The 27,977-nt window shown below is 41.4% G+C and overlaps 1 protein-coding gene across 1 annotated transcript; it reads right to left on the reverse strand.

The window, feature by feature from the left end:
* Positions 1-1,249: 1,249 nt before the first annotated feature.
* LOC311062345 (glycogen synthase kinase-3 beta-like) lies at positions 1,250-26,149 on the reverse strand. Its single transcript, XM_084081316.1, has 11 exons — positions 25,760-26,149; positions 18,611-18,696; positions 17,867-17,968; positions 15,487-15,570; positions 14,908-15,018; positions 14,498-14,628; positions 14,067-14,271; positions 13,574-13,669; positions 12,525-12,711; positions 10,307-10,384; positions 1,250-8,733 (listed from the first exon to the last, which is right to left on the reverse strand). Exons 1-11 carry the CDS (start codon positions 25,959-25,961, stop codon positions 8,672-8,674), a joined length of 1,344 nt encoding a protein of 447 aa, XP_083937442.1. The 5' UTR covers positions 25,962-26,149; the 3' UTR covers positions 1,250-8,671.
* Between the last annotated feature and the right edge of the window lie 1,828 nt (positions 26,150-27,977).

Here is a 27,977-nt window from a genome sequence, read left to right on the forward strand (position 1 = left end):
TTTGCTTTGGGTTGCCTTGCGCCACAAAGACAGAGAAAGGTGGTCGTTCTGCAGGCTGGCAGCAAGCAGCGGCACGACTAGTACGGAGGGCCAAAAGCTGCAATCATTTAAAAAGAATAAAGAAATGTAGAGATAAAACTGCAGGAAATAAATATGCACAAAAACGGGCCAAATTCCACATGCATACTGCCAGTAATACAATAATTTGTAATATATAATAATCTGTATTGTCGAAGGGATATTGATATTTGTCTTCACAGTCTGTTAAAAAACAACACATGTACAAAGGACCCCAATGGAAACAAGCCATAGGCATTCTTGGGTTTAAAATCCTAGTAGACCTTGTATTGAACTGTACCTTCTGTGCTTTTTTTGTGCACACACTGTTAAAGTATTCAATCAATCAAAACCAAGACAATAAACCATCCTATCGATGGGGGCAGTTTGTCTAATGCCGCAATGGCTGAGGGGACACAATTTCTGCTAAAACGAACCACAAGGGTAATAGTAGTTATAGGCCTATTACTAATCTAGTTGTAGTTGTAATTCAGGTGTCCTAATTTAGTAATAGGCATATTACTAATTTAGTAATAGGCCTATTACTAAATTAGCCTATTACCTAATTTAGTAATAATACTGCATACGGTGTTATCTTTTTCTTTCTCTTCTGCCCTGAAATTGTATCTGTTATTTTTTACTTCTTTTGTTTTATGCATCATCCTAATGGCATTGTATAATTGGGTTTCGTTTGCTTGATGTTCTGTGTAAAGCACATTGAATTTCCTTGTTGAAATTTGCTATACAAATACAATTGCCTTGCTGTGTGTGTGATGGTGTAATATCACCTTACCTAGATATATTTACTATATAGATATATATATATTTACTAAACATACATACATACACAGAAGGTATGTTCAAGGTCAAACGCATACCCCAAAATACACAAGTATAAACTAATCCACACTCCATACATACATACACACGCACACACACACACACACACACACACACGCACACACACACACACACACACACACACACACACAGAGAGAGAGAGTATAACACACCTTTCAAATGTATCTTTCTCATTCCATCTCTCTGCGTTTCCCTGTAATGAGACACTGACAGTGCAGTGAAGTGAATGGAATAATGGGATGATGTGCAATGCAAGACATAAAACTTGTGGCTTTGCAAATCAACATCTGTGTCCAAACAGTGCACACAAAAATGAACGGCACACAGCGGCTTAACACAGTTTAATCACTTTATTAAATGAGTCCATATCATACACACAGAACAGACAGACAGTGGTGTTTTTCTCTCTTTGCTCTCTTTCTCTCTATCCCTCCATCATCACCCCTAACATCTGCAGTCCAGTCAGGTCAGAATGACACCAGAGGAACAGCATTGGAATGGAAAGTAAAAACAAACAAAAACAGAAATGCTAAATATATCACTGTTAAAAGGAACAATGTTCTCCCTGGAGAGACTTGAGTTGACATAGAATATAGGTGTATAAACACGCAGTTTTCAAATAATTCAAAAGCAAAGACAATGGTAAAAGATGCTGAGATATATATTGACGTCAGTAAGTCGCACGTGCTCAAGTTCCATACATGTTCGCACACACTCATACACAGGAGGTCGACAGGTGGCTCTTACTGCAGTCGCTACATGAATGTCCAAGTCTGCCATCTTGTGGCAATTATAAGCACTAACCAATGCCACACAGCGTTGTATCACCATGTATTGCAATACAAAAATGCCCAGGTGAACATGGTTGGATATACTGTATAAAAAACTAATCTGGGATTTTCAGTTCAACCCCATGCTTGTTGAGTGGACTTAAGACAGATAATGTGCACTTTCTTTGAAAATGCCCACAACGTGTACTCATCGAGCTCCAAGCAGTGCACACAGTACTGTACAATGCATTCTTTCACAACACACAAATGAAGAGCTTTGTTCCAAATGGAGTCGATTACCATAAGGGGAAAATAAGACTCGACCAAAATGGCTCATAGCAAAAAACGAAACAAATAAACACTCAAAACATTGCTTCTGAACCACTGAAATCCCATATAATTCATTGACCATGGGGTCCCCCAGGGGCGTGTACTTTGTCCCCTCCTTTTAATCCCTCTAAACCAAATCACTTACTAACATACGAGCTCACAACAGGTTACACGTGACAAATGTTTGCCTACTTTGCCAAATGTTTGCCTACTACGGCATGCCAAGAATTACATTTTCACTATTATTGCATTTCAAAATGTTTTGAAACTTTTTGCCTTTAACGACATGCCCAAAATAAGGACGCAGTGTATAATAGACCTGGTGTGATGAGATTTTGGAACAGAACTCTTCAAATGTCCATGAAACAGTCAAGAAGAACATGGCACAACTAGTCCCTTTAAACTAAGACAAAGGAGATGATAATAGGAGGTTGAGCAAAGAAATACTATAGGACTGAACTACAGTACAATCCACATACAGGATACTGGAGTGGTCACCACCAGGGAGAGACAGAGAGAAAGGGACAAAGATTTATCATCAGAAAACATGGGAAGAAAGCCATAGGTTGAATCTTTTTTTTTCCTCCTCATTTTCATTTTTTTCCCTCTTTGCTATTTACATTTTGGATCATAGGAACACTGTGAAACAAAAGCCGTATTTACAAAAAGAAAACGAAAAAAAAACAAGAATGACCAAAGCAAACATAATGAGGATCTACGTACATTGTTGACAAACCGAAAAGAAAAGAAAAAACAGATATAAACACTGTAATAAAAAGTAAAAAGAGAATTCTAAATCAGTGATATTTACACATGTGCAATAAGAAAAGGAAAGGGGGGATTCGACAAGGAGAAAAAAGATGGCTTCTGACTTTGAGGAAGAGGAAAATGTTTGATTTCCTTCACATGATGGATGGGTGGGGTTCACAACTTTTCATAGCAAAGTGAAATCGCTCTGAGTGCAAATCCCTGTCTCATCAGCCCACCATGTGAATTAAATCAAACATTCTCTGGTTGGATTCTATACATCAAAAAGAAAGCAGAAAAAACTAGGGCCGCAGATAAAACAGTAGGTGTAACAGGAATGGTGAAATAGTATAAAATGCTTAAACGAGAAGCTTTCAAGTGGTCAGTATTGTCAACTGACATCAATCTAGAACACTGGCAGTTCAGACAGTGCAGTTTGGATTATAGATAACATGGAGACGTGCGCACGCACACATGATTATTCTCAGTGGGAGAAAACAGGGTTATCATGAGAAATCTCATTGACTCTGTCCAGTTTGACAAGAGCACGCACGCACGCACACACACACACACACACACACACACACACACACACACACACACACACACACACACACACACACACACACACACACACACGCACGCACGCAGGTCCCATTTAAGGGGATCTCACTTCTGTTAATGTGTGTGTTAAATACTATTCCATATGGCTGTGACAAGAAGCATTCTCATTCACAGAGGTAACAGAACTATGAGTGATTACTATTGAACATACGTGTGCAAACATCCAAACCCGCACACAAACTTGCACTTATTTACTTAACTATTGGGAATTTCCCTCGTTCTTTTAAATTACTTCTGTCAGCTACTTCAAAACTACTAGCCATTCATTTGCCTTCTTTACTTCAGCCCATATGTCAACCAACACTGATAAGACAGCCAATCAAATGTCCATTTCCACTTTAACCCGATATATTTTGTTGACTGGTGTCCCACGGCTCCAACCTTGCCCCACTCCTTTTATCCCCTCTACTGTTACAGTACAACCAAATCTATTCGCCAAAAATAGCCCGTCTACAAGCTCACGTGTTGTGAACTACAAGGCTGGCAGGCAAACCCCTTCCTCTCATTCTCGCTTCAGTGAATACACACAGGCGGCCGGCGGTCTTAAGCAGCATGAGTCTCTGCGTTCTTGTATACGTTGTGGCTCGCCTGCCAAGCACCTTGTGGAGGCTCAGAGGGCGACATGCACGCGTGCCAGCTGCAGCTTCGAATTCTGCACCTGCTGCCACAAAACCTTCCACGGTTCTACCCCCTGCCGAACGGTGACGCCCCGCATTGCTCGACACTCTTCCAAGATGCCCGCTATTCTCCCAGGCAGTGCTCGCAGTAAGAGAAATGTAAGGAATGTGGTGCTCTGAGTAAAAAGGGGTCGGTTTGTCAAGGGAGATGGGTTGTACCACTGAGGACAATGTGCCAGTTGTCTTCTATGTGGAAGAAGAAATATCCATCCATATCCGCCTTAAATTGAAATGATGTTTGGGGTTCCGCGGGAACATTCGCCTATTATGACATGCCCAGAAAAGGGATGCTAGGGCTCAAGTGGTTAAAAACACATTACGGTATTGCGTTTGCATTGTTCTGTGTACATAGCACCTGTTTTCTAATGCCGCGGGTCTCAACTGCCTACTGCCGGTTTACTCTAGTGTCTAATCTAAACCCTGGAAACCAGGTACACCATACTGTGTACTGTATACGGTATGCTGCTAATGGTCATCTTCGCAGAGTTTTAACCTGAATCTTATCATTCAATTGTTTTGAGAGGGTTTATGCTTTGTGTCAAGATATATTTGATATCATATATGGATTTGAAACTTGAGTTTTCTAAATGAGTCTGTGAAATTGTAAATAAAATGACTGTAAATCAACTGATTTTAGTTTGTTCATCTCAGAACAGGTGTGCTCTTCATATAAACCTTCACCTGTTTGCATCTGTGTGCAGGTGGTGGGCATATATGTATGCACAAAATGTAACGGGTGTGTATTATGTTTGTTATTATTATATTTATTATATTTTGTGTCAGCACATGGCATCTATCATTTACAATACGCTATTCAATTGGTATTGTTGTGATGTTTGACCATTAAGAATCTCCTCACTGACATTAATTTACAGTTTGGGTAACATGTAATGTATATTTGTCAGTTCATTACACTTAAGGACTTGATTCTAGCAACAATGTGTCTGCTTCATTCCTTCCTATTTACCCCTTACAGGAGCATAAGACCAGCAGTGGAGATTATCCAGCACTGTTGAGAGCAAGCTCTCCACACACAGTAAGCATTGGGAAGCAGATTTTCACATGTCCTCCACAACATGACGATAGGATTCAGGTTTAAAAATCAACGTAGTTGCCGTTTCATTATGTGGCAGAATAAAGAAACAGTAGCAGTTGCCTGCGTCCCCAGAACCACAGCTGAATACCACCCACCCACCACTCTAATATATATATACAGGCAGGTGACAAATCAAAGGGAAAAAACGGAATAAACGAGAGGAAACAACGAATGCTTCCATACAGGTTTACTGTATGATACAATTAAGCAATTAACATTCTAACATGCTTTGTGACATGTATACAAATCCTAAGCAGGCTCAGTTGACCTTGATAGAAACAAGGTAACAAGAGAAGAAGATCTAAGGGGACTATGAAAGAGGGTTTGTTATTGGGGCACAGATGGCAGGAGCTTCAATCACAAAGACTTCTCAACTGGCTAGTGTTTCAATAGGAACAGTGACATTTCTTTCTATGGAAAACGCATCATTAAATAGCGTTGGAAATTGTGGTCAAAAGAGCACATTCAATGACTGTGATGCTCGTGCATTAGTGCAATAGGTAGGTAGGGAAAAACAGAATGGCAGCTCTTCCTCAGGTAACTGAGAATGTCAATGTAGGACATGATCAGACTGTCAGCCAGAACAGTCGATTGACAACTAGATAGAGAAGGATGTTATAGTAGGGCTGCAGTGCATAACACCTTCATTACAAAGACATGGTGCAAAAACCATAGACTAAACTAAACTTAAACTCTGAGACAGGTCCATTTGGTTCCATTTGTACGGTCTCTAAGTTACAGACAGACACCGGGGGTCCTCGGACACCAACTTGAGAACCACTGATCTATACCAAGGTGCATTGATGCGGTTTTGGTGGTCCGTGGTGGCCTGACAAGACACGACACATTGTTTTTTCTTTTAATTTGTCACCCGTCTGTATAATGGTCTTCACGCTTATTTCCACTGATAAGACATGCGAGACTGGCAATAATGCCATATCAGAAACCTTTTCCGATTCCCCACACCCTCCCTATGAATCAATATTCATAGCTCCTTCTGCAAAGACAATAAATACATTTACATTAGCAAAGAAATAAAAAATAAAAAAGCAGCTGACATTTTTCATCGTCATAACTTAATAAAATGTGTGTGTGTGTGTGTGTGTGTGTGTGTGTGTATGTATATATACAGTATATGTGTGTGTATATATACATATGCTCTGCTACTGTATACTGATTCAAAAGGAGCAACACACTATTTAGCCCAGGGTCCAGTTCTCTAAACAGCACTGCAGCACAAAGATCATCTCCGTACAATGACTTTCCAATGACTGAAGATGGTGATATTTGTGCTGGGGTTGGGGCTGTTTCACGGTGTTAAAACCCCTAATTCTTTTTTTCTCCAAAAACCGCCTCAGCCAAAATGACTCAGTGATGTCCTAGAATTGCCACTTTATATTTTTGTATTGAGAGTTTGTAACTCTCTAACAACAGAAACGGTATATCTTTTACCTCTGTAAAACGATAACCTACAAGCACATTTTGTTTAAGTAGGAAACATGGACCTCCGTAACCATCCGTTACTGTCCTGCTTTGATCATCAGCCAGGGTCTGCACAAACTGTGAATATCATGGGTCAAACAAGGACACTGATTATGCCAGATTACTCCCATGCCTTTATAGCTACACATGGAGGAGTTATATTTGATACGCAGTGAAAAGTCCCACTTATCACTACAGCACTTTTGTTACAGCAACAAAGGGGTTATTTTAGAGCAGAAAGCTTTAATTTTGTTCCTCTTTTTAGCTGTCAAGAGGGAAATGCATACGTTCCAGCAGCCACTTGTGTTAAAACACACCTACCGTAGTCTGTTTTTACTTTGTAGTGTACCTCATTGTCAGAAAAACATAGCCTGCAATATTTCCTCTAGAATAGAGGTATTACGACAACCCTCTACGAAGTCTACCGCTGTAATTTTTAAATCCAGCCTTCTGCTTATACTATCATGAGATCAAACAATCAATTAATCTTAGACAAGGACCCCTGTCTGGGCTCTGCTTCATTTGTGTAATATTATTTATAGTCAAAATATTATGTATAGCCCAAGAGTCAGAACTTACCAAGAAAATTCCTACTCTCTCCACTTCAGCACCACTTTCTACTAACATTTAACAGAGATGTAATTATTGAAACAGCACACGCCATTTAACTCGGACGTTCCTGAACAAAGGGCAAAATGCTGGATTACTTCCAACATATCCGCACGTATGCCAGTTGGATGCGTGACTATCGGTATAAAAAAAGAAAAGTCTGAAAAGTGAACATGATCCTTGACCGACATTCCTCTCCTCTGAGAACACATTTAACATTCTACACGTATTTAACATTTCTCAACTCAATCAGTTGGATCAATAAAGGTCTTATCTTATCTTCTTTCTCTCATTAAAAGTATAGTAGAGGTTCTGGTGCAACTCTAACCACTATCAAGGCTACATGAGGGGAACAAAACAATTGTCTTCATCGGGGTCAAGGCCATAAGCTAGTTTTTTTTTATAACATATAATACTGTTGTTCTCTACAGTACTGCACGAGTTGCTAAAAAACATTTTCCCTCTCTTTAAAGGTATGACATGATTTATTTTACCATGATCAGTTCTTGTGATACAGTCTAATGGGTCCTAAATCTGGTCAAAGTCAGGCAGTGTGCAGCCCACCCACATAAATACTGGAATAAAAACACGCGCACACGCATACGCACACATACGCACGCACGCACGCACACACACACACACACAATCCACTCAGGAGAAATAAAACAAAAATCTAGACAAAATGTTGCATGGTCATCATTGTCATTTTTCAGTTTAGTCAAATAAATAATCAATAAAAAAAAAAAGCTAAACAAAAAAAAAGAACAATGTTGATTTAAAAACAGTTTACATAATAGGGAACCGGCCCCCTCTACTGCACCTTCATATGCCCCTGCAACAGCACCAAGAGCACTGAAAACGTTGCTACTGTGCATGTGTGTGTGTGTGTGTGTGTGTGACGGTGGACGTTAGCATGAAAGCACGTGCACAGTGAAAGCCTCGACCTGTTCGTTTAACAGCTGAGAGTTACCCTCTCAGCATTAAACCAACACCGAGGGTTTCACTGTGTGCAAGTCTCATCGCAGCGATGTACTCCCGAGCTTCTACAGAATGTGACACAAACAGTCCTGGTTATAGCTAAGAAGAACAAAACGGTTTGTTTTCCGACATTATGTACAGTACAAAAAGAGAGATGGGGTTGTTAACGTAACGTCTAATTTATACTCCTTCGGATGGTGTCGCGTGCCAAAAATAGCTCATCTATAAGCTTGTAGATCAGCCATTTCTATGACACCGGTAGACAAAGTATAAATCAGGCTATGTCCAAAGCAGCATGGAGGGAAGCAGTACTGTGTGTGTGTGTGTGTGTGTGTGTGTGTGTGTGTGTGTGTGTGTGTGTGTGTGTGTGTGTGTGTGTGTGTGTGAGACAGACAGAAAAGGGCTGGGCCGGCAGACAGACAAACGGGTGGAGCGCTGCTTCAGATGCTGCTGAGAGATCCTGGTACTGAACTGTGTTGAGACGAGTCGGAACCGGTACCATCTGGAGAAGACAAGGGAGCAGAGAAGAGCATATTGACTTGTGTGCCGATGGATTATTTAGATACATTGCAAAAATACTGCGTTCATTTAAAGCTACAATCATCAAGATTTATTATTTGCTACGCGCGATTTGATCCCGGTTCTACCGCGCGAGGGCCTACATTTCTACTGCTGCACTAAGACAGAATGACCACCTAGGAAGGGCAGATATTGCACTTTGAGCTTCATGCAATACCACTACCAGAAACACAGTCTAATACGGAGACCTCCATCCACCAAAGTTGTAGGTTTTATTGTATATTATTTTGCATACTTTATCATACTGATTGGCCCTAAAACAGTTTGGGTTAGCAGCTTTAACAATGAGAGTAGTTGGACGTGTAAGCCAACCAATCAGGATTTTGCAGGGTAGAGGGACGGCTGATATTTATAAACCAAACTTCCAATATTCCCTAAATACTGTACATGTTACAGTGAATATGAGGAATCGGTGAGTTTCCAAACTCAAAGGTAATTTCAGCAAATAGCAGTTTCCAAACTCACCGGTGGGATTGTGAATTTGAGGAAGCGCTGACACTGAAGGGAGGAGGAGGAGCGCTCATTTATCTGTCGTTTGCCGTTATCGCTAGCAGATAGTGCTAGTAGTGTTAGCCTGGTTATCTCAAGCTTGCATAAACAGGTCTCTCTTATTCCTAAATACATTTTATCCTTTCCATTTGCAAAAAAAAAAATGTTTTGCAGAGCATTGCTTTCGCTGGGGAGCAGGAGATATCCCTCCACAGTGTATAGTACAGCGGTTCCCAAACGTTTTAGCTCGCGACCCAAAAAGGAAATTTGACGTTGGCCCGGGACCCAAACTAGTGAAAATAGCAGATCTACAAGCTCACAACGGGTCGCTTCACACGCGTTGCGAGCTTGCAGATCTGCTATTTTTACAACTTCTTAAACGTTATATTTAATTTATGAAATACTTTTGATTTATGAAAAGTTGTGTTTACATGTTATTATCTTTTGAAATAATATCTATATTTAAAAAAATATATGTAGGACAAACAAAAAAAGGGGGTATTTACTCGCAAACCACAATAATTGGTCACCACCATGGATAAAAAAACTGTGGTTTGGGCGACATCACCTTGGGCAAGATGACCTTTCTTGGGGACTGAATCTCCACTGGCATCTGAAGTCGACTTTTTTGTTCTCGGTTTTTGTTTTAAATATACACTGATGGGTGCTACCGCTCCAGGGATAAAGATAATGCAACGGAGTGACAGGAGATGATTTCACCATATAGTAATATAAAAAGTCAAAAATGTTCACTTAATCCTTCATGTGGGTCATAAATGTATAGTTATTATCAGGGAAATGGATATATTGCCCAGCCATAATTTAAAGATTGCAAAAACATATACAATATCGTTCATACATTCCATTGGTTTAATGTTTTGTGTAGCCTTATTTGAAGTCATGCATATTTATTTTGATAAAGAGTAGTACACAATTTATAAACACAATTCTTTACTACTGATGCTACTCCTATGAAGAACAACAACTATTCCAGGTGAACTGTGTACCATGGGAAGAAGCACTGGTCTGAGCACGGGCGTGAGGAGGGATGAGGGTGGAGTTCAGCTGGGGCTGGATTGACAGCTCTGTAGAGAGAGAGAGAGGGGTAGGGGAAAGGTCACCATTAAACAACCACAAAGACACTGGTCATGACGTCAGGGTCGTCCAAGCAGCGTTGCCATGTCCGCTTATTATAAGCGACTTTGGCCTTGTTTTTCTGTAAAGTTGCGTGTAAATATTGGTAGTTGGGGGTCGCGTTTTTTTGGGCTTGTTTCTAAAGTGTAGTTGCTTATTTGGGCTTGCTTCCTACTGTCGTTTAAACCAGTGGTTCTCAAACATTTTCATGTCAAGGACCCCCAAATTAACATGTATTTGTGTCAGGGACCCCGTACCAGATTTGTGTTGTTAAACTGTTTTAAAAAATATTCCAAAATGTTTCACTTTTTTCCAGGACTTTCTTTTGAAAATAGCAGATTACACGCTCACAACGCGTCACGATGCGACACGTTGTGAGCTTGTAGATCGGCTATTTTCAAATGGCCAACGTTTATGTTTAAAGTGCTCATGTGACCTAGTCGCTTCTTTTGAGACTGTTTCTCTCCAAGCAAAATCTGGCAACACTGTAACAACACTATAGAAGAGTTCAATACTAAGCTACTTCAATTAAATTAATGTAATAATAAACTACTCCAGTCTCCCTGTCTGCTTTGCACTTGCTGCATCTATTTTTCTTTCTACTGGCAGAGAGAGAGGGGGGGAGGAAAAGAGATAAATAAAGAAAAAGAGAGATGGAGCGAGAGCCGTTCCATATTAAGAGCCTTTGAGTCACCTTGTGGCAAATTTCAGCAAATAATAGTAGGTTGCAGAATGTCAACGACAATTTCATTTTTAACAGATGTCATATACCGTAGGTTATAGTGTATACTAGGCCAGTGAATGTGTATGTTTTCACGCCTCTCTCCATGGTGCTGAAGAAGCACATTGCCAACTACCACAAACATACAGCCAATGGTCAGTAGGGATGGCCATTTGGGAATTTCTTGTTGTTAACATGTTCAGTTTGTGTGGTTGTCGGCGGTGACCCGTAGCACAACGTCATATTTACAGAAATAACACTGCAGTCACCTCATGTGTCATGGACAAAAACGGCATATGCTATTGTACGTTGAGCAACTGACGCCGGTACTTGAAGGTACAGCGAATGAAGCCAACCGTCTCTGTATGGACATAGCTACACACGGTAGATACAGTATGTTCAAAATGGTTAGCACCAGTAAATATATTAATGTGGATACAATGCACCAAAAAGGTTTCATCTTTAGATTTTCACTACAGAAGAACTGAAGCACTCCTGGAGTCCGAGCACTCTCTGAAGTTTGATAAACGTGACAAGCATCTGAAACATTATATTGCCACCTGAATTTTCATTATTATGCATTTATTTTTGCAGTATAGGCAGATCGGGTTCAGATGGTTGTATTGTGTGCATGAAAACATACTTGGGTAGGTTCGGATAAGAAAGAACACCAGACCTGTGCATCACTAATGCATTGTATGGTCACTCAAGTCAACGAACGAACGAACAAAACGAACGAACGAACGAACGAACGAACGAACGAACGAACGAACGAACGAACGAGAGAGAGAGAGAGAGTCACCACCAATTATCACCACTTCACATTACATATCAATTGATTTATCTTTGTATGTAGAATTTCAATTTCTTGCTTAACCCATTAAGACCTGGAACGCATCTGTGTCACTTTAGATTTCTTTGGCTATTCAAAAATAGCAGATATACAAGCTCATAGCGTGGCACCGAGTGTTGAAAGTTGTATACCACAAGGTACCATGTAGGACCATTCTATGGACATTACGCCTAGGGTTGGGATCCGGAGGAATCGGAGGAACTGGAACCAACATGGAGGAACCAGGAATGGGTTCCATCACATTCGGAACCATTTCCGGGACCAGGTTTTTTTATCACACTGTCAGAGCTGGTATGTAGACTTCACGTCTGCTATGCAATTACAAAACCAGTGGTTCTCAAACTCTTTAATTTCAAGGACCACCATAACTCTGAGAGTGTACAAATGGAACCAAATGGACCCGTTAGGAATCGTTAAAAGGCAACCATTAAGGAATTGCTAAAAGAATTGGCATCGTTAAAATCCTAAAAGGATCCCAAGCCTAATTATGGGTTGGGATAGGTGGCGGGGGTCTAACCTGTGGTGCTGAAGTTGAACAGCATGGGCAGGTCACGGCCGCTGGGCAGCCGCGCGTTGGGCTGGCGCAGCTCGTCGAAGAAGGCATGGGAGCAGGCCTCTAGCGGGGAGAGGCGCGTGACGGGAGTGTACTCCAGCAGCCGGGAGCACAGGGCTATGGCCTCCGGAGGGGAACGAGGCTTGAACACCTGCGGATAGACGGGAACATTCATGGAAGTGATTTGGCTGATGCTTCATGAGTGGATTCATGAGACGTTTGTTTTCTTTTTGAGTCTTTTTGCACTGTAAATACATAATGCTGATGAACTGGTTTTGGTAAAAGACCTCGACAAAGAAATCGGTAAAACCTGATCAGATTCCTGATCAGATTTATTTGAAGACAAAAAGCCACAATTTACACCTTGCATAAGAAGCTAATTATTTTTGCATAATCGTCACAATCGTTTCCATTTTGAAATTTTGTCACACAGTTCAAATATTAAACAAGCAGAAATAGCAGATCTACAAGCTTACAACGTGTCATGAAGATCGGCTGCTATTTGTACATGCATAAAATTAATAAATATATCAATAATTTCTTTGCATATTTCAGTTATTTGTCATAATCTGCCCCGTGCAATTTTTGATTACGACGCCTAAAAAGCCTCATACCGTTCCATTGTTCAAGGCCAAACACACAATTAAATCGTTAATCGCAATTATTTGAGAGACAATTAATCGTCAACTTAAATTTGTAATTGTGACAGCCCTATCTGTGATGACATCCTATGCAACTAAAAACATGTCAACCTTCTTTTTTTTTAATCTTCCTTTTTCTTCTGTTGGTTGTATGTTCTTTTGCTTTGTATGTTAATGTATTATGTACAATAACATTTTAAGGTCTGATTGACCACCTAAATGCGTAGCAATCTGCATTCAGGAATGCAGATTAAATGTTTAGTGTGTAAACAGGGACAATATTTTAATTGAAGAGGTACATGGACATGCCAAGAATAAAGGATTAATCGTGTACAGGATGTAGCACAGTGAGGATACAGGCCCGTTATTTACCTTGGTCCATGGATGGGCTTTGATCTGAGGGAACTTGAACTCTGTGTAGTTGGGGTTCATTTCCCGGATCTGTTCCCTTGTTGGAGTTCCTAGCACCTGACAAGTGAAAGAGAATGTAGGAATATTATTGTGTAGGTTAAATAATAGAACAAACATGGGTAGATTCTCTTTCTACTGCACTCACTGCCACCAAAGTGTGGAACGCCCTGTCACCATCCCTTAAAATATGGATCAGTTCCTTCAAAAAAGGCCTGAAAATCCATCTTTCACTCACTTCTCCCAAAGAAAGGTGATGGCATTCACTGCCTACAGTTTTCCCCCCCTTTTTCTACTTTGTACATAGTGGTTTATATGTGTTGATGATATTGTATCTTGGTGTTATTTTTATGCTATGTTGATGAAATGTATTCAATCAATCAATCAAAGAACAAAACAGGTTGGCACAGACATTCCTTACCTTGCGACTCATTTCACACACAGAGCCTTCTCTTACCTTAATAATCTCCACTAGTTGGTCTACTCCGCTGTCTCCAGGGAATATGGGCTGCCCCAGCAGCAGTTCAGCCAGTACGCAGCCCGCCGACCAGATATCTATGTTAGCTGTGTAGTCAGTGGCCCCGAAAATGAGTTCTGGGGCGCGGTAGTACCGTGAGCAGATGTACGACACGTTGGGCTCGCCACGCACCAACTGCTTGGCACTGAGGGAAAGGAGACAAAGAGGAATGGTTTATGGCTGTGCTGGGTTCATAAACTATGGCCAACTGATCTCGCAACTTATTAAAGAATTGCTATTAAATAGCCCAAAATCTTACTTACACACGAAAAAGTTTGAGAACCACTGATTTAAAAGGCATTTGTAGAATCGTTCTCAGGTCTTAATGGGTTATGGTCCAGTGTTCAGACTTTGTGAGGGACCATGCTTACCTGCCAAAGTCACAGAGTTTCAGGATGGCCGTCTCTGGGTCGACCAGCAGATTCTGTGGTTTGATGTCTCTGTGACACACGCCCTGGGAATGGATATATGCCAGACTACGAAACAACTGGTACATGTACACCTGGCACAGAGAAGGGGGGGGGGGGTGAGAGAAGGTCAACATTAAGAAATAATGTGGATGTAACATTAGTTTACATGGACAATTGTGTTTGGATAATTTAAGCACCACTATTTGCAGGACAACATGTTTCAGAATTGTCTATCTCGAGTGCTACTATACAGTTTGTACTATTTTAAGTTGATGTAACATTTATTCAAACGAGACCAAAAAAACAAAAAACTCAACAAATGAATATCAGACAGAAATGTATTAGGGGAGGAAATAGCAGTTAGTGACTACCTTGACATAAATTATAGGAATGATGCTCTTGGCCTTGTTGAAATGTCTGGCAACCCTGTAGACCGTCTCAGGGACAAAGTCCAGCACCAGGTTGAGGTACACCTCGTCTTTCTGGAAAGGGCAGAAAGCATGGATTAAAGCAAAATAAAATCTCACGGCTGAAAATGTTTGTATGACCAAGTCCTAATGTGCAATTTGTGAAACCGTGTGAAAGGTGCGCTCGTTGTTTCTCAACCAGTAGGCATTTATGTATATATATTCAATATTGATATTTGAATGGTTTGCACAGTGTGCTGCAATGCAATGACATCATACTAAGGAGATGATTACTTTAAAACACTGGAGAGGTCGCTATCAAAAACTTGCATGAATTATTTGACTATTTACTAACTCAATAAGGACAATACAAGACTCATCAATGATGACATGGCAATTGAGAGTAGTTGTATAGATTCAGTTGAGTGATTCAATAGCATGACTGTGTTGTATTGTGAATTCTTATTGGTTGTTTTAACCTCAACTACTGTACAACGTGTTACATGTTGCAAGTAGCATCCCAAAGTACTCGATGTACAGTACCTTTTCTCCACTGGAGTAGAAGAAGTATCGTAGTCTGACAATGTTACAGTGGTCCAGCTTCCTCATTATCTGTAGCTCTCGATTCTAAAAGAAACAAAGACAACAATTGGATTACAGCCCGTGGTTCCAAAACTTTATAGCTCAAGACCCAAAAGAGAGATTAGATATTTTCCCGGGACCCAAACTGGTGAAAATAGTAGACCTACAAGCTTGTAGATCTGCTATTTTCACTACTTCTTAAACATCGTTTTGGTTGGGTTTTTTTTAATGGAAATTATTCGATTTAGGAATTATAGATTAAATACTTTTGAAAATGTTGGAATTGTTTTTAATTAATGAAAAGTTGAGACTTTTTGTTTAAACTTTTTTTTAATGTTATATTTTTAATGTAGGAAACGGATATTTAGTTGCGAACCATAATAATTGGTCCCGACCCACTCATTGGGTGTGGGGGGTTGGAGTCTGTTTTGTTGGAGTTTCGAGGATAACAAAATATAAACCCTACACATCATGAATCATGCAGGCCTCTCAGGTCATCTGTCCCCCGAGTCAAAACTATATGTGGAGAAGCAGCAGATTTTATGCACCGCATATCTGGAACAAAATCCCAGAGATCTGCAGGTCTTACTTTTTTGTGCTACCAAATTGATATATGTATTTGGCCGCGGTTCCCCACAGCTGAAAATGTTCTGTGCCAGGGACTCCCAGAAGTAGATTTGTGTTAAAAAACAATTATAAAATAGCAGATGTACAAGCTTGCAAGCAGCTTGAAGTGACACGCTGTGAGCTTGTACATCTGCAATTTTTGAGAACCACTGTTCTAAATCCTAAGAGTTTTTTTTTTTAAACTTATGTTGCTATATATAATATACAAGTGAGTAATACCGTAGGCACACACAGACGTGCGTGAATTATAATCTACTAGAGTTTCGGGGGGCTACGCCCCCCTCAACCCCAGCCGCGCACGGGGCCCAGCGTGGCCGCGTGTATATTGGGGGACCCAAATCGCCGGAGTAAAACTGTGGAAAAGTTTTTTTGAAAAAGGAAAAAATTAGAAGAAATAATATTTTTTATGTTTCAGGGGGTCCACAGGGGGTCCGCGGACCCCCTGCTGGTCCACTGACCCCCTGTGGAGTGTTGGGACGCGCGGGGACACCCCTGGAACATTGCGGACCCCTACGGTGGGTTTTTTTTTTGTCATGAAGGTGGTTGCTTGTTTCTGGCGCTTGTTTTTAGAGAACCTGGCATGCCTGGCAACCCGACTGACATCACTGACGTATCCTTGGTATTTGTACTTCCGGGTTGCATAATGATGACATCACTGTCGAGTCCTTTGGTGTCATGAACCTAGAACGGTTTGTTTACCACATTAGCCTGGGCAACGTGCTGTGCTGTGGCCGCTGTTTGTTTGTGTGTTTGGGATGAACATGGCACGTGAAGGACGGACATATTGTGATCGAGACATGAGTGAAGTGAAAGTAACGGCCTGGGTGGAACAAAGGAGGTACGTAAGAAGGGGGGGGGGGGTTGAAGCAAAGGAGCTGCGTGTGTGGTGTTGTGGAGGAGATGGGCAGAGTGCAATGGCGGCCGCTCGTGTTGTTTCGGCGAAACCCGTCGGCGTTCGGTGTCGGTGGTGTGCACGGTAAACGGTACGAAAGTGATTTACCTTCCGTTTTGTCCGACATTTGGTGAGTAGAATTAATTATGTTGCGCGGTGGAAAAGGTGTAGTGAGCAATGAGATGTCCCCTACGCGACTCGTAAATTCAGCGCGGCCGCCGTGGCGAGTCAGTTGGCGACATGTGGTCTGGCGGTGCGTTGTTTATTCGATAACAGAGCTGTGGGGTGTCCTCACCGAGGGTGCGGAAGTCGGTCGCCATTTATATAGTTAGATATAGATAACATCTAAAATGACACAGATGCTTTCCCGGTTTTAATGGGCTAAGCCATAAAGACCTGAGGCCGATTCTACAAATGTCTTCTAATCCTAACAGTTTTCTGAAAAACTAATGTTGCTATATGAGTGGTTCTGAAAAGAAATTCATGTCAAGGACCCCCAAAATGATAGGCATTTGGCTGGACCCCCCCGCCCCCCCCCCCCCGCCATCTCAAAATATTTTGTTTCAAGGACCCCAGGACGCAAAGATTAGAGTTTTAAAAAATCGCTTTAAAATAATATATATTTTCAAAGATTTGCACACATTTTAAAGATGTTTGAATAGCCAAAGTATAAAATAATGCTTTTTAGCTCAAATCTAAAATTACACATATACTTCAATTAGTTAAAATGTATAATGTCTCAGTGGATCGTCAATATAAAGGTAAGAAACGCTGGCATGGGGATGAGAAACAATTTTTTTAAACAAAATTTTAACGCTTTACCTTGAACCTTTTGTCTTGCAGGACTTTCTTGATGGCCACCATCTCCTGGCTGTCAATGAGACGGGCCTGGTACACAACACCAAATGACCCATTGCCAATTACCTGGGAGGGATTTAGAAAAGGACCCGTGGGTTTTGTTAAAAGCATTTCGGTGAAATAATTGTCTTGAGTCATGTTGTTTTCCATATCTGGCCTCCAGTACTAATAGCAGTGGTAAAAATCACACCCAGTGTGAAGTGAGCGGTGCTATTTAAAAACAACAGTCGTTATCACAGTGATGGAAGCTCACTTAAAAAAAAGTAATTCTTTTGAAGTGAGTGGTGATATTTATGAGTTATTAATTTCGTCATGCGTCTCGCTAGCCAATCACAGTACTGAGCAAAGGGTCTGAATACCACTCAGCCAATCACAGTACAGCGAAAGACAAATTTTCACGACGGAAAGAAAAACTTACGGATGGGTCCCAAACCCACTTGTAGGAGCGGCTACACCGCTCAAAAATGGGTAATTACACTAGTAGAAAGAAACAGTAGTACTAGTCGTTAACAGTAATGGTCATAGTACTAGTACTGATGGTTGTGGTGGTACCAACAGCAGAAGCACCTGTAAAACTATTGAAATGAGCAACACAAATGAAATGATGTTTGACTTAGCTTGAGGTAATAACACTAGCAGTAGCAGTATTAAGTCAATTGCAGCCTTGCTAAGAGTCCAGACCCCAGCCACTGGGTGTTCGTGCCTCACCTTGATATCTGTGTAGGAGACTTCTTGGGGGCGGTCCGGTCCCTGCCCGGGCGTGGCCACAACCGTCGTCACCTTCCCACTGTCTCCTAGGCAACAACCAGAAACAAAGCAATGTCAGCTATGAGGTCAGGTATCGAAGGAGAGAGCTAGACAAAGTCAGGTCACAGGAGGGGATGTTTATGATCGTGTCCCCTTCCCCAGGCCAGGCCCCAGGTTCCAATCGAGCTGAGGCGATACCAAAAAGTGAAAACACCACTACAGACTGATCAGAGAGAATCATCACTAGTGGCACCAACACTCTCCTATAACTGCATAAAAGCTCTTGAATTACTGTTTAGGGATGGCCAAATGGAGACATTTTATTAATCGGTTGACGTTAAGCCTAACTGATTAATTAATCATTAACCTTTAAGGATAATGACCCCAAAAAAAATGCGCTATTTACCAATAAAAAAAAAGAAAAATACACTGTTTTTTTTTATCCCAAACACCACCTCTCTTTGCTCGCGCTTCTTTTTGTGTTTACTAGGGTTAGTTTAGTGGAAGTCACATGTGGTTGCAGGTGTGGACTTGGCCCTTGAAAATAAAATGTTTTTTTGGTTTGCCATTAGCTGTTAGTGTTAACCGGTTGCCAATTTCTTAACGGTTAACGGGTAACGGTTAACGGTTGGCCATCCCTAATACTGTTAAACTTTAGCTGTTGTAAATGTGAAATGAAACCATATTGGTAAACTGCATGCCCTAGTAAGTCCTTGCCTAAAATGTTATCAGTAACTGTTTTTGTTGGAACTGTACAGGTGAAATAAATAGTCGCTCTGGTTCTTCTTTAGCGCTGTTCTACACAGAGGGTTGGACATCGCCATGTTCAGCAACATCAGCCCCTTGACATCCAGCCTGGTCAGCAGCAGGCCTTAACATCTGGGTCATCTCTGCTCTGTCCATTTGAATAATTAGGTTAATGGTGGCATGGTGAATCAATGTCAGGCCTATCAAACCTCCAAGGAAGAAGAATGCAGGACCTCAGTTCATAGTAAAGACACAGGAATTAATTAAAACAGGAACGGACGAAAATATAGGCCAGGTCCTTTCCCTGAAATGAATGTGCTGGTGATGTGATGACAGGCCTAATACACAGGGCTCATTCTGAATTAGTGCCATACAAATGTAGGCTATACTATAATCATACAGGAACATTTAAAACAAACAGTTAAAAATAGCCATGTTGATTTAAAATGAATGAAGTACAATATAAAAATGTTGTTTTGCAATTAGTATTAATGGAGATCAGCAACTAGCATTACAGTAAGCTGTGTACTGTAGTTAAATAACCAGGCTTACTTTAGCCATAATCATGCAGCCTTATTCTGAACTATTTACGCATACCCAGCAGACGGCTTATGATGAGGCAAATGAGTTAGCTCTTCAGAGGACTGTACCAGCACATATGCACAACCAATGATGGCACTAGAAGCCAGGAAACCTTTTACCACCACAGATCAAAACATGCTTTTATACAACAGCATTACATTACTCGCCAAGTGCAATAAATGCACAGGGATTTGTCACAACAAAGCTACATATTACATGCTGTTCAGCACAAGTCGAACTCACCATTAGTACACTATATAATATTGCACCACTCAGCAGCATATCACTCAACATTACTCCTTTAGGATATGTTTCATATATAATCCTTTTCACTTAATTTTCAGAGCAGTGGGAGAGACAGGGTAGAGTGGATTCAACTAAGTCTCATTTTGAACCCACAATGTTATTAGGTCTGTAAATATACCAAATCGTTACATTTATAATTTAAATGTTTCAATATAAGCACCAGAGTCACTCAAGCATACAGAGACAAAGCAGGCAACAGAATCTAAACTTTGACTGCCACCAATTAGCCACCAATTAAATACCTGAGAGCCTGCATTCAGGCTTAATTCAGGCTTTTAAAAAAAAAACAGTGAATAGTATATGGTGGCATCCAGTACGGGAACTAGACCATGTAAGGATCATGTTACAGTGAGCCTCTATCCAGCTGCCTTCACGTGTGCCGTCCGTGTCCTCATTAAGGCTTGGGGTAAACACCTTGTGTAAAAGAATATAGTCGATATACTATTTTTTTTGTTTATTAGAATCTTAACTGTGGCCACATGAACAGAGTCACTGGAAATAGCTTTTGGTAGTTACAGCACAGTGATAATCAGCTCAGTGGCCTTGAGGTTAAGGGTGTCTGCCCTGAAACTGGGAGGTCGGAGTTCGATCCCCGGCCGGGTCATACCAAAGACTCTAAAATGCCTCCCTGCTTGGTACTCGGCATCAAGGGTTGGATTGGGGGTAAGTCCCAGCCCCATGCTAGTGTCAAGGCCTCATGCTACAGAAACAGGAGATAGGCTCCTGCCCTATGGGCCACAACACATGGCTCTGCAAGGCTTACTTACTTACTTACAGCGCAATGGTACAGAATGGTTCTGCTACATCGTGTGTAGTCGACGACTACAGGACAAGTGGATACCAAGCAATCTACACAAACCTACACACTGTCATTGGTCATTGGTTAAGGAAACCAGTAGTTGTTTCTAAACAGTAGTGTTCAGTAGTGTTCTTGTTTCTAAACAGTAGTGTTATGTTGAAATGTGTAACCAATGCTAAGCCTGGATTTCAGTTCTCTAATATTAAAATTAAAAAAACATCTATCCATTTCTAGGATGCTGGAAAATGAACACAGATAGATTTTCTGCTGTTTTGAGTAGAGGTGAGGACTTGAGTGGAGTGAGTGGCTTGAGTCAGACTTTACAAGTATAATGATGACATAATTCATTGAAAATAGTCAAGAACCAACTTGGTTGATGCTAAAAGCATTGACATGGTGTCAATAATACAAACCCCACCATCTTCATGAAGGCAACTAACAACAAGTAAACACGTAAATTAGTCAAGCAAGACACTTTTAAATAAACAAAACACGCCACTTATTGAGTAATCTTACAAACTAGAGCATCATATTGTCCTATGATCGAGTGTGTACGATTGCATCCACACACGAAGAGGCACACACTCACACAGTAAATTGTCCTGAGAAACAAAAGTGCTGTGGTCATTCAATGCGTGCTGGTGATATCCGTTACACCATGTTGAAACAGTAAGGCCTGCTGTCTGACCGGGTCACAGGGTTTTCAGCAAGAGACAACTGAGTGGGGTTCATGCTAGGGATGGCCATTAGGAATTCTATTCATAACCGTTAACCAAAACTCATTAACGGTTAATTAACCATTAAGCGATAAGATTCAAAATAAATGTACCATTTAGATGACCGTAAGAGAAACTAACTGTAAAGACCAGATGCCAACGCCAGTGCAACACTAACACCGACCACGTTAATGAAATTACATTAAACATCGTAATTATGGTTCTGTGTTCCAGCTATCAGACGCATTTGATAATTGGTTAACCCCAACTTTTCCCAAGCCTGTGTGTCACAGCTGCACACTGATTGGACAGTATTTAGACGACATAACGGTTGCTTGCTGTGGTAGCAGAAATCAAACAGACTCTGTTTTTACACATGTCGCCTAAGGGGTGAGCCATTTAGAACAGGGTCGATCCGTTAGTACCCTGATCAAACAAATGCATTTTTGTGTCCTTGTGTCTGTTCATCTGTATCCATCTCACAAACTACTACACCCACCAGCGATCAGACATGTGCCCCACTAAAGCTCTGCACAGGCCCAAAACTCCACCCCGAGCCTTGGCCCTGGCCTGGGGTGTTCGAGCCCGGCCTGGCCCCAACCAGACAAGGGTCTGCAATTTATTAGCCAGAGAGCCCTACCCAAGGCCCAACAACAAATGAATTTAATCTCTCTCTGCTGTGCGCTTTCTCTGATTGTGAACAGCACGCAACTCACGGATGCGTGTTCACTTGCGCTGTTATGATATATGCAAACACAGACAGAACACACATGTCACATAGAGAGGTAACTTGTTGTCGTTTTATTAAACACAACTACAAGTGCCCCGATAAAAATGCTGACATATCAATAGGCAACCGTGTCTCAACCGACTGCCCATACAGAGACACATAAGCAGTATGCCATCATGCTGCGCCTGCACCAGAGAATAAAGTTACGTATCCAGTAGCAAATCAAATATACCACCACCAACAGTGCTCACAAATAATAGCAACTTAATAAATTGTACTATATCTAAAACCAGCCAAGTGGCCTTGTGGGTAGAGTGTCCGTCCTGAGATTGGGAGGTCGGGGTTCAATTAATTGCATGGTCAAATTGATGAATACAGATATAATTTGCAATACAAGATTGAGTAGGGTTTACTTTAACCTGTTATACAGTAACTGTGATTATGATACAGACTTCTAAAAATAACAGTGGATCTTATTATTACCCGATTTATAAGGCCTACTGATGAACACTACGATCTGTTTCCAATTGTCTGCTTTCATTACTGAAGGAGATGAGCACATATTGTTTATGTCGTACAACATATAGTACATAGTACATTAGTTGTACTATGTCCTGTTAAGATGTTACATTCATTTTTCCAACTTTGCCTTACATTTTTCCATAGGTAGCCCTTTGGAAAGCTTCCCTGGAAAACACAGATTGAATCTGCTGTCTTCAATCATCACAAAAGGCTATTTCAGCTTCACATTCAAACAAATATTATAAAATATTGGCTAAAAATATCAGAAGACGATACCAATATTGCATTTTTTGGTAAATATCAGCCGATACTGATATAATGAACGACATATCATGCATCCCTACTCGCAATGATGCACGTACAATGTGTCCACGTTTAAAGAGGTAACAATCACTGACTGTAGACATACAGTGTATATACACTTACACATGTAAAAATAAATGCATTCAGTCAGAGACACATTCTCTGTCCCATTCTCTCTCACATACAAACACATTGATAAGGATTAGTGACACTGACCCATGTGCATTCCCTCATAGATCTATGAACAACTGTCTACAATACCAAGGTGGAGACAAACATATCATCCAGATTCAGAAACCAAATGCAAGTCAAATGCAATTTCGGCTGGGTCAATTGGGTTAAGTTCCCACTACTACAAAGCCCCTATAGGAATTGTTAAAGGGAATCGTAAAGGAACCGGAATCTAAACCTAGTCACTACATCTTACAATAAATGCACCGAATCTCTGCAAGTACGTCTGTATTAATCCACGTATCTCGAGAACCCTTCGGCGGGCCGACCAACTTTAAATTCGACATGCGCGTTGCCACCGACACGAGGGAGTGCAGTGCCCGGCGTCAAGTCGGTCGGATAGGCGGTTGTCCAGAACCACCAGAAAAGGCTCTGGTCGTGGCCCAAATGAGCCAATTGATTGCCATGGCAACCCCGTGGCAAAATGCTACAGGAACCCTGGCCTGTAATCTGCAGCATCATTGTTTACAACCAGAAAACATCTAGACATGACACATGAGCAGAGAACAGCTTCAGTGGCAAACTAGAGTGCTGGCTGTGAGAAGTGTTGCAAAAGACTGCCGTTTGGGCATTTCCCTAAAGCAGAAAATGAACCCATGTAATACAAATATATTGTTAAATAACTTGATGTCATATTCATAATGCGAGATAATTAGATAGTATGGCATCATGGCGTCACAGACCTTTGTAGATCCAGAGGGAAATACAATCAACATGACATCTATATCTCAGTATCCAGGTTTAATTTGACAGACCAATCAAAAACAATAAAGTATTATTCTTTAGAAAAAGAGGAACATTTAAGATCTGAAAGCCCTTGTGCCAGGATGTTGCAATTGATTGAGAAAGGAGGGGAAAGAGACAAAACACACAAGCTTTGAACTGTTGATGACCCCCCCCCCCCCCCCATATGAGCTCTAATATCAAAGTCTCACACACCACTGCCTGCTAATCAGATGATAAGGTCAGGATTAACACACACCCCCTTTGCTGTCTAATGACACGTCTTACAGCTGTCGCCATGGTGATGTATAATAGACTGTGGTACCACATGAGACCATGGATGACAGAGACCCCCCAACACACACAGCGTCTAACAGCCAGCCAAAAGCCCATCATCTCTTCTTGCGCATCACTTGCATCCCAAATGAAAGCATCAGCCACCTGCTGCTGATCCCTGTCCTGCTCTTGACCTTGTGTAAAAAAAAAAAAAGACGACAAGTTTGTGTCTCCATTTCTAAGACAAGCTGGTCAGGTGTACGTGGCTCTTGAACTGAACTTTGATGTAAACACTCAAATGAACAGTGAACCCCCGGCGTTGGCAAGCAGATTTTGACCAAACGCCAGCGACAAGGTTCAAGTGCATCGATTCAGCAGCAGACTCAATAATAATAGCTCAAGCCAAAGTGACCCTTTAAAAGACTGTGGAGTGGTCTGGTAAAACATAGCACATGAACAGTCTGGGACTCCTGGTAACTGGCAGTCAGGGACAGAGCTGATTATTAGCAGCGTTATTTTAGCGTTACTTAAAGTGTCCAAAACATGCAAAACAAGTGGCTAACGCTAGCTAACCTAGCATGCTACCATTAGCATCGTTCATCCAAGAGGGTGGCGGTGCAACTTTCCTACAGTGTTGCCATGTTCGCTTATAATAAGCCATGCTTATTATAAGCGACCGTGGGCTTGTTTTGCTGCAAAGTTGCTTGTAAATTATTGGTAGTTGCAGGTTGCGTTTTTTTTGTTGGCTCGTTTCTAAAGTGTAGTTGTTGCTTATTTGGGCTTGTTAACTAACCAGTGGTTCTCAAACATTTTCATGTCAAGGACCCCCAGATTAATATACATTTGTAGACCCAACCTTCTGAAAATATTTTGTGCCAGAGACACCCCCCTACAAGATTTGGAGGTTTTGAAAATATTCCTACATTTTCACAAATCACAACGCAACGCAGCGCGTTGTGAGCTTGTAGATCGGCTATTTTCAAACAGCTATAGTCGCTTCTTTTCATAGACCCAGTTGCTTATGTCTCTCGCACGATCTGGCAACGCTGTTTTCCTAACGTATAGGCTTTAAAATAACAAAATGCATATTAGACATGGATATGTTGCCGCGACGTCGTTTCCCCTGCAAAAAAGGACACTCCGGCCGCAACCACTGGCTAAAAACGAGGACTTACTGGCCAGCTTTAGGTTCGAACCTCCCGACTGTGAGCTGCTCCCCCCCGAGGCCTGCTGCGGGACCCCGGACTTTCCTGTGCTGCTCCCCACGGCAGCGGCTGATCCTCCGGCGGACGCCGCCGCGGCTCCTCCTCCTCCTCCTGGAACACCTGGCGGCGGCTCAGCAAACGAGCTGGTTCTCTGCCGCCCGCTGCCGCTCATATCTCTGTGCAGGGGCTGTGCGGGGCGGCGGGGCTTGGGATTCACGGTTCCTCCGGCCCAAGTGGTGTTCAATTATGGATCTTCTGACATGAAATATAGCGTTGGGAAAGAGAAAAGACCGACGGATACCCCTCCTGTTTCTCAGTCCTCCTCAACGCTGCTCGGCTGTCTAGGCTACGAGCAGTGTTGCCAAGTTCTGCGAGAGAAACAAGCAACCAGGTCTGTGGAAACAAGCCCCAAAGAAGGGAGCCCTTCTACATTGGCTATTTTGAAAATAGCAGATATGGATAGCAGATTAAAAAGAAGTCTTGAAGAAATTTTGAACAATGTGGATTTTTTTGGGAAACATTATAACAACACAAATGTTGTATGGCATAATAATAATGTTTTCAGATGGGGGTCTGCAGACAAATACATATTCATTTAGGGATCCTTGACATGAAAATGTTTGAAAACCACTGGTTAAAACAGCATTAGGAAACAAGCCCAAAATAAGCAACTATTGATATTTTCAAGCAACTGTACAGAAAAACAAGCCCAAAGTCGCTTATAATAAGCTGACATGGCAACACTGGCTACGAGACACCCTAGAAACTGGCCAGTCGCAATGTCACCTGGGAGATGGAGTTCCAATTAGCTGTGGCTCGGGCCTGCCGCCTAGGCCCTCACAAATCAAAACAACTACAATTCTAAAAATGACATAACAGACAGTTAATGTAGGCCAGTCACATAAATTATTTCAGCACAATTAATAGGTTAATAGTCTAGGCTGTACTCTAATTCCATTGTCATGTACCAGTAAGCATGGCTTTATCGGGGTGTAATTTTAATGGCAACTTGCAAGCTACCCTTTTTCTGACTACAGTACAGACACACACTGTAATTGCATCAATATCTAAAATTGGGACTGGGTCATTAATCAATCAAAACTGAACTGAAAAATCTGTCTTGTCCCCCCCCCTAAATGCTAGCATTGTCTTGTTCATAAGTAGATCTCCTAAAAGGTGTGATTATGTTTAAACCCTCAGCTGGCTTGGCTAGAGGTAAAGGATTTGCCAGGCAGCAGTTTGAGGTCAGTGATGTGCCCTGCTTGGGGAAAACAAAGTACTTAAGGGGCACAGGCTATGCAGGCTTATCTAGGATTTTTGCAGTGGGCAGGTCATTGCCACTGCCAGCCACATCTAGTGTTTGCTAATATTTGGGGAATCACTGACCAGGTCCCCTTAATATGCACCTTAACCTACCTTTCACCCAATATGACCGACAAATAAAAAGGTACTGCCACTAATCCAGTTAAGCACTCCTGCATTGAATCACCTTCCAGGGATTTTAACCCATTAAGACCTGAGGCCGATTCTACAAATGCCTTCTAAATTAGCGTAGTTCTTCTCAAACTGTTTCGTGCCAAGGACCCCCATAATGATATGCATTTGCCCCCCCCCCCCCCCCCCCCATCTGAAAATGTTTTGTGCCCGGGACCCCCAGAGGAGAAGATTTGTGTTGAAAAATTGAAAATCATTAAAAAGAATTCAAAAACTATTGAAGTGACACACTGTGAGCTTGTAGATCTGCTATTTTTTAGAACCACTGTTCTAAATCCTAAGAGTTTTTGAAAAACATATATACAGTATAAGAGTTGCTATATAATCTAAAATGACACAGATGCTTTCCCGGTTTTAACGGGCTAAGGTTCTAGCCTTGTGGGGAAACATGGTTGCATTTCTACATCTGCTCATTAATTAAAATTAGGGTTGTCCGATATTGGCTTTTTTACCGATAACCGATATACCGATATTGTCCAACTCTTAATTACCGATACCGATATCAACCGATACCGATATATGCGGGGATTATTGTGATTAGGGTAAGCTCAAATTTCATATCACACACACCATATACAGTAAGAACTCCTGTAACTTATTTATAAAGCAAAAAAAAAAAAAAAAAAAAAAAAAAAAAATTTTTTTTTTTTCAAAAACCGATACAGATATTTTCCCGATATCAATTTTTATGCTA

This window comes from Gymnoscopelus microlampas (genome assembly GCF_963454915.1).
Source record: "Gymnoscopelus microlampas genome assembly, chromosome: 15".
Classification (NCBI taxonomy): domain Eukaryota; kingdom Metazoa; phylum Chordata; class Actinopteri; order Myctophiformes; family Myctophidae; genus Gymnoscopelus; species Gymnoscopelus microlampas.

Bases quoted from the DNA above. Each gene is read 5' to 3' on its own strand.
- LOC311062345 (XM_084081316.1), bottom strand. From the start codon at position 25,961: ATGAGCGGCAGCGGGCGGCAGAGAACCAGCTCGTTTGCTGAGCCGCCG. The intron at 18,697-25,759 runs GTAAGTCCTCGT...GTTGTTGCCTAG, and splicing joins TTCGAACCTAAAGCTGGCCA to GAGACAGTGGGAAGGTGACG. The intron at 15,571-17,866 runs GTAAAGCGTTAA...TGTTTCTTTTAG, and splicing joins TGCAAGACAAAAGGTTCAAG to AATCGAGAGCTACAGATAAT.